Below are 7,343 nucleotides of genomic sequence, written 5' to 3'. Positions count from 1 at the left end.
TATTGGTTAAAAAATAACAATTTTATAAATTAAAATTTAACTTTTTGAAAAAAAAAATTAAAATTTTAAAAAAATTTCAAATAAAGTTCAATTTAAAATATAAATTTTAAAAAACTTAATCTTCTTAAAAATTTTAATAAAATTGTAAATTTTAATAAAAATATCAGTCTAACACATTTATATAAAAATTAAATTTGGTCTCAATTTATAGAGAGTGAAATAGTTCAATTTTTTAAAAAAGTAGAAGTTAATTAAATCAAAATAACAAATTCAATGACAAAATTGAGATTTGGATCATGATATTTGGTAGGACGATGACATGTGGTACTGTCATTGTCACATCACATTGTCACTGTCGCGTAACATAACGCTAACTTGACACGTGAAAATTTGTATTTAAAAAAATCACAAACCAATACCCCATCTTTCACGTTGTAGTACATTACTAAAGGAAATGATCTCATTGCATCAAATTTTCCAAAATAAGAACCAAATAGAAACGTATGAAAATAAAGAGACATATTCAAGATTTTTTTACAAAAATGAGAATGAAAAACATAATTTAATATAGAATAATTTCTTAAATTAAAAATAAAAAGGATTATAACTTCAAACATTACAATTTTGTGCTTATGGTACTTGAAGGATGCAAACATAGTATTATATAAGTTTTGATTAATTATTTTTAATTGATTAATTTAATGTATAAAAATAATAATTAATTTTATTTATCTAATTAATGTATTAATTACCCAATTAGGATTTTAAAAATTATATATATATATATATATATATATATTCACAAGAATATAAAAAGTAAACTTTTAAAGAAATATAATAAAAGATTTTCATTTATTTATATACTTGTATATCATAAAATTATAAATTTATATTATCTTTAGTATCGGAGATCGCATCCTTTGAAAAATCTTTTGAATCATATGATCAAGGTTCGGAGATTGCATAAACCAGTGAAACCTGGAACAAGTCCTAAAAACATTCATATTCAAGTTGTTTTAATGTGACAAACTATCTGAATATTTAAGGATTATATTTTATGAAAAATGATTTTTTGACTACTAAATTTTGACAACTTTCTCTTATAATCTTATGTGGCATATTCTAAATGGTTTTCTATTCCTCTATTCTCTCATTCTCAATATTTCAAAACCACTTAAAAGATGACACATCATGTTATAAGAGAAAGTTGTCAAAATTTAATAGTTAAAATATCATAATCCATATTTTATATACTGGTTCAGTAAATAATTAATTAATTTCATTTGTTTACTTATGGGACGCTGAGAGAGAAGAAGAGGGATAAAGTAAATTTGTAAAAACTTAGTACTCTTGTGTATTATTGTTCACTTGAGCTGATACATAATTCTCACTGCTAGTAAAGTCGATATAGTGTATACCAATCTCAATTCATCGATAAAAGTATACTATCGATGAGCAGGCCAATCGTATCTGATACATGAACCATTAGCGCCACTCAAACATGTACAATAAAATCGGATACCTAATTACCAAAAAAACGTGAGGATCAAGAACTCTCAATTTCTATCTGACCTATTAAGAAATTTTCAGAAACCTAATTATCAGATTTCTCTTGCAACTGGAAAAATTTTACGCTGATATTTAAATGGTCTTTGGCTTGAGTCACTTCACCCTAGAATACAGGAAAACACCAGCAAGAGCTATAGCAGTGCCTGTAGAGGAAGAGTGTAAGTACGATATGTAGGGATATTGATAGTGGGCCATTTTACTCGAAGCCCATTAGAAGCAACACCAAACCTAAATCACTCGAACACTATGTTTGACTGCTCTATGACAACTGCACACTGTTGCACACTGTTTTGTGTTTTAGATAAAATATATAATTTTGTTAGAATATTGAGTAGTTGTTACACTAAAAATTATTTTTCCGTGTAGACTGTTCATGTAATAAAAGATTTTGAATGAAGAAAGCTTCTTTTTCCCTTTTCTGGTTTACATTATTAGCATATCAGATATGGTTCAAAAAGTATAGAATACTTTTCAAACTATTATATATAGTTGGAACCAGAAAATAGGAATTTTACCAAGTGCGTTAATAGGTGATACTGGAGTTCGGAAGAAAATGACTGAGCTCACGATGACCACAACCCTTTTCACACAATTTCCTACCGAATGCGTAACAGGTGACACCTTCTCCAATATCATATAAGCAACCTGCAATGAATCCAGACAAAATTATCCCTACATTACATTTAAGAAGAAATACAAGTAACAACAATTTTGAATAAAAGGTGGACGAGAGAAGTGAAGCATGCAAACAATTTTTGAATTAAAAAAACTTACTTGCTGATAGGCATGGAAACATAGTGCAGCAAGAAGACATCTGATGTACACTTCGTTAACATTTAATCCCTATTAAAAGAAAAAAAAAATGACATAATAATCAATAGTCTGATCAACATAATATATGTAGATGGTTAGATGTGAGAATGTAAACAGAAATCCTATTATTTCAACCATAAAGAATTCAAAACACTTACAGAAGATTGCAGGTAAGAAGGGGTAAATTTAACGCCCTCTATTAACAAAGTTACAGGTGCGGATATAAAGAAGGACATAACCGTTATGATTGAGAAGAGAGTTATGTTGTCTATAGATTCCTGATGACAAAAAAGAGCACATTATTTTCTGTTTGTTTAAAAAGATGAACTGTTGTAATGTACAAGTATCATAGAACTCTGCAAAAAAAACAACTATCAACAATCAAACAAAATGCCAAAAATTTCGTCCTTTTTAGCAGAACATATTACCTCCGTGTTAACCATAAGCTTCTTGCTAAGAACATTACGAGATTGATTGGTCAAATTGGAAGCCATTGCACTCCAAAATCCAACCCTGTTAAAAATTCCAATAAAGAAAATTCCACTTAGCGGAACACAATTACATCTACCTATCATATGTGTACTGCAGTACAATTTGTTAATTTTCCAATTATTATTAAAAGGTACATAAAAACACATTATGGTTGTTGAGAAGATTAAGAGGATTGATATGTGAACTCTATAACCTTTAAGGTATCATACACCCTATCAACGCCTACTATTTCTGCCTTCTCTTTTTTCTATCATGTCTTTTCCTTCTTATCCCTATGTTTCTCTTTATTTCTCACTTTAGGTGTTAACTAGATATTGCTTTTCAACAATTTTTTTTTTTCATTTTGCAACTATGGATGCAATAAGACATGCATTGTAGGAGATGTTACATTACCAATTGAAAGAGGCCTCGGTGGCAGATGCTAGCGCTACCCCACCAACAATAGGCACAAGGGAACCAACCACCCATGGGGTAGGATTCTGTCGGAAAACAAAGGTTAAAGAAACGAATTAAGCTCACCAAAACCGATTCAGAAACTGATCATAAGTCTTGTTTAAAAGAATCAAATATACCGAACAAAATTAAGGAGTTCTAAGTTCTAACCTCTCCAAGAAACATAGCAGAAAGGAGCACTGAAAAAAAAGGTTCCATAGCTTTTATTGTATGAGTGAAAGACACAGCAACCTTCCCAAGGCTCATGTTAGTAAAAAGATTTCCTAAAGTATGAACCAAAGCCAGTGGCCATATCGCTGCAAGCTGCAACCCAGGAAATCAACGACCAATACAACACAACAATACAGAACAAAAACTGAGTAAATGGTAACACAAACATTAACAAACCTGCGCGCCACTCAGTTTTGGCCTCTTGTATAGATTAAAACCCCACATGAACGCTACAAGGAGAGCCCCTACGGCAAACTGAATCGTGCTAACGGTTAAAGGCAAATGGTAAACTTTTAAGACCTGTTTGTTATAGATGTTAAAGTAGATGTTGAAGAGGATCCAGAACCCAAACAAGGAACCCATCTCCAGAATGTTAAACAGACTGTTAACCCCAGGAAACTCGGCGGCACTGCCCTCCGGCACGGAGGTTGGTCCGGCATGGAGCAAGGGAAGAGAGGGAACAAGTTTGAAAGAAGAAGGAGAAGATGGTTGACATGGGAATGAAGAAAAAGAGGAAGAGGAAGTGAGAATGTGGTTGAGTTTGGCTGTGGAAGGAGACAGAGGAGTGTGAAGTCTGCGGAGAGAGACCAAAGGAGAAAGAGAAAGAAGTATGCTCTGCATCTCGTAGATAGCAAGAAACCCAACTCTGAAACAGAGAAAACAGAGTTTCAGTTGGTTCTTTTGTTGGTTCTGTGCTTCAACGCAATGGTTGACCGTGATGGGTAAGAAAATTAATGCTAATAAATAATTAAATAAATAATAATGAATAATGAAATAATAGTATTTAAGAAGAATGATCGTTGCATGAATCTGGATTCAAATGTGGGATATTCCATTCTAATATGGATGGACCATTAGGTTATGGTAGCACCACTTTTCTATTATTGCCTTTCTCTTTCTGTCTTTGTTAGGAGAAACGTTTCAACTTTGGTCCTCAACATATTTATATTCAATTCTCTGAATGTGCATACTGACTCACCACACAAAAAGGTTCATACCAATCAAAGAGAAAATAAAATATGCTTTGATGTTCGTGTATTTCTTCAACCAATACCTAGTTGGCTGCTTTAAAAGGAAACAATAAAGACAAAATGATTCAAACAAGAAAAAAAAATATTATAGTAAATTAAAAAAATTACAACTATATTTTAAAAATAAATAAATAAACTTTTATTTCTATAATATTCACAGTTTTAAACCAATAAATTGAATCATTTTAGTATAAAAATCAAGTAAATTGGATGAAAACTTTTGAAATGAAACCGTCCATTCATTTTAATTTTCAGAATTCATTCATGGGCATAAAACCGATAAGAGAATAAAATTATAATCACTTCAGTTCAGTACATTACAATATAAAAGAAACATTAAACTATTATAATTATAAAATGAAATATTAATTCTTTTCATAATTTTACTATAAATATTTAATTTTAAAATTCAATCAAATAAAAAAACAGAGAAATTTAAAGAAGCAGTTAAATTTATAATAATAAAATTGATAAAAAAAGTTATTTTAATATAAAAAATTATATTTAAAAGATAAATTTAATATATATATATATATATATACTCTACGCGTATTCTGTGAAAAAATAAAATATAATTATAATTATAAAAATTTTATAATTTAATTATAAATAATTTTTATTTATTTAATTTGGGAAATATTAAAATATAAAAAATAGTTAAATTTAAAAAATCTGTTAAATTTAAATAAAATGTTAATTTGAAGAGTAAAATTGAAAAAAAAAATTGTCAAAAAGAAAAATCCATTATATATAAGTATAAGTATAAATATATAATAATAAATATATTATTAATTACGTTTTTAACTTTACTTAAGATTTTAAAATTTTATTACAAGAAATCATGATATCTTGGTGCACTTATTAATGAGTATAATTTCACTACATTTATCATCTATTAACCTACCAGCTGAGTATAATTTAAATTAATTTCTCATCTATTAACCTACCAGCTGAGTATAATTTAAATTAATTTCTCATTTATTAACGTACCAGCCATGTGTTTGTAATTAATATATTTGATGATTTCGCTATTTAATACATTGCACATATTTCTCACAAAACATTATTAGACATATTAGGTCATTATAATTTCATTGATACAATCTTTACTTTATTTTAGGTAAAAATATATTTGATTTAAGTATTAATACTAAGAACACATTTATAACATTTATATTTACCTAATCATAACAAAAATATTTGAAATACTTTAAATCATGCATCAAACTACCAGAAAATATGTGTCATTTAAGTAGGCATTTTTTAGAATGAGAGAAAATTTATTTGGTTTTTCTACTTTGGATTAGGCTTTTTGGAGATATAACTCATGACTTAGTAAACAAACTCTTACCAGATAAATAATTCTTATCATTTTCTCTTATTTCATCCATAACTAATCACATATATGAGCAATTCATATCAAAGATGATGGTTAGGACTTCTGCTAAACTTACTAATTAGGATTTCAGTTTTAAGAACCATCTTAAGAAACCACTCATATGTTTTTTTAAGAGAGACTTTATCGCAATATCAGTGTTTGAGTTTTAATTGAAACCAATTAAGAGTTTGGGTGAAATGTGCTAACAACTCAACAATTTCACATAATTGAACCAAAATTAATTATTTTCAAAGCACAACATTTTCTCCCCGTTCCAATTCAAAATATATTTGTTATAATGAGATTCAAATTCTTTAAATCCACCTCAACTTAAAGGTTGAACAATATTACACACAACCAAATATTTAAAAATAAACCTACATGAAATCGATCATCAAGACAATAATTATTGTGATTATCTAGAATTCACTATCACTAACTATAATTACTTAAATTCTCAAAGAAAAACAACTTACAAGCATGAAAAAGGTAAAGAAATATGATTAAAAAAATAAATAAATAAGCATGTAGTTCAAACCAAGACTATCAGATATTAATTTCATCTCATCATATAACATACTGGTTCGTTAAATTTGAGATTATCTTGCGAATGATTCATATAATTGTAAATCATGGGATCGTAATACATATTGTAGATTCTACTTCTTATACAAACATAATATATATCACCAAACATACATCCATACCAATAAAATTAATCCATTGTCAATATTTAATCAAACTTTATAAATTCATCATTTTCTCGATACTTCATTAAACTTAATTCATCTAATATAAATAATTCAAATTAAAAAAATATAAAAATATCTTCATTAGATCTATCTCCTCTCTTCCTTGAAAAAAGAATGGGATAGCAAGAACATCATCTTCTTCACCACCACTTCGAGTTTAACCTCATCTCCATTTAATTTGGGAGCATCATTTAAATCTATATTTTCATTCTCTCCTCCTCCTTCAACATTTCCAGAATCCATTTATCATCATGAAATGCCATCAAGATTAAACTCCTCAGGTGACATTCTCTTACCTTCCTTCTTCTAAGCTAATTTGGAATTCGCCATAACATAAAAAAACATCATTCAAAATAACTACATGTCAAACTTGTAATTACGTGAATAGCAAATCTTTGAAGTTTTGGGAGCTAATCTCCATAAGATTCCCACAAAGTTACTGGAGTCTTTTTCCCCATCGCCTTAGTAGCATTTGTCAAACAATTTTTCTTATGTCTTGACAACACTCCAATTGAAAATCAATGAAGTGTTGTTACTATGAGTTAGACATCATCTGTAGTATACATTGAAGTAGAACAATTTTAACTTCTATTATAACTTTAAAATTGGAAAAATAACGCAATTCAGGATTGAAATACTAGCCTG

General features: G+C 28.6%; 1 protein-coding gene across 1 annotated transcript; it reads right to left on the bottom strand.

The window, feature by feature from the left end:
• Positions 1–1,330: 1,330 nt before the first annotated feature.
• LOC114176411 (triose phosphate/phosphate translocator, non-green plastid, chloroplastic-like) lies at positions 1,331–4,256 on the bottom strand. Its single transcript, XM_028061454.2, has 8 exons — positions 3,715–4,256; positions 3,478–3,630; positions 3,268–3,353; positions 2,811–2,895; positions 2,541–2,660; positions 2,344–2,412; positions 2,085–2,214; positions 1,331–1,712 (listed from the first exon to the last, which is right to left on the bottom strand). The coding sequence occupies exons 1-8, from the start codon at positions 4,156–4,158 to the stop codon at positions 1,663–1,665; spliced, it is 1,137 nt and encodes a 378-aa protein (XP_027917255.1). The 5' UTR covers positions 4,159–4,256; the 3' UTR covers positions 1,331–1,662.
• Positions 4,257–7,343: the final 3,087 nt, after the last annotated feature.

This window comes from Vigna unguiculata, chromosome 3 (assembly GCF_037176805.1).
Source record: "Vigna unguiculata cultivar grain cowpea cultivar isolate G323 ecotype 2 chromosome 3, ASM3717680v1, whole genome shotgun sequence".
NCBI classification, from domain to species: Eukaryota; Viridiplantae; Streptophyta; class Magnoliopsida; order Fabales; family Fabaceae; genus Vigna; species Vigna unguiculata.
The sequence above is the reverse complement of the archived record's forward strand: the minus strand, read 5'-3'. Positions and strand labels throughout refer to the sequence as shown.

Bases quoted from the DNA above. Each gene is read 5' to 3' on its own strand.
- LOC114176411 (XM_028061454.2), bottom strand. From the start codon at position 4,158: ATGCAGAGCATACTTCTTTCTCTTTCTCCTTTGGTCTCTCTCCGCAGA. The intron at 3,631-3,714 runs GTTTGTTAATGT...CCTGGGTTGCAG, and splicing joins CAAAACTGAGTGGCGCGCAG to CTTGCAGCGATATGGCCACT. The intron at 2,215-2,343 runs GTAAGTTTTTTT...GATTCATTGCAG, and splicing joins GTTTCCATGCCTATCAGCAA to GTTGCTTATATGATATTGGA.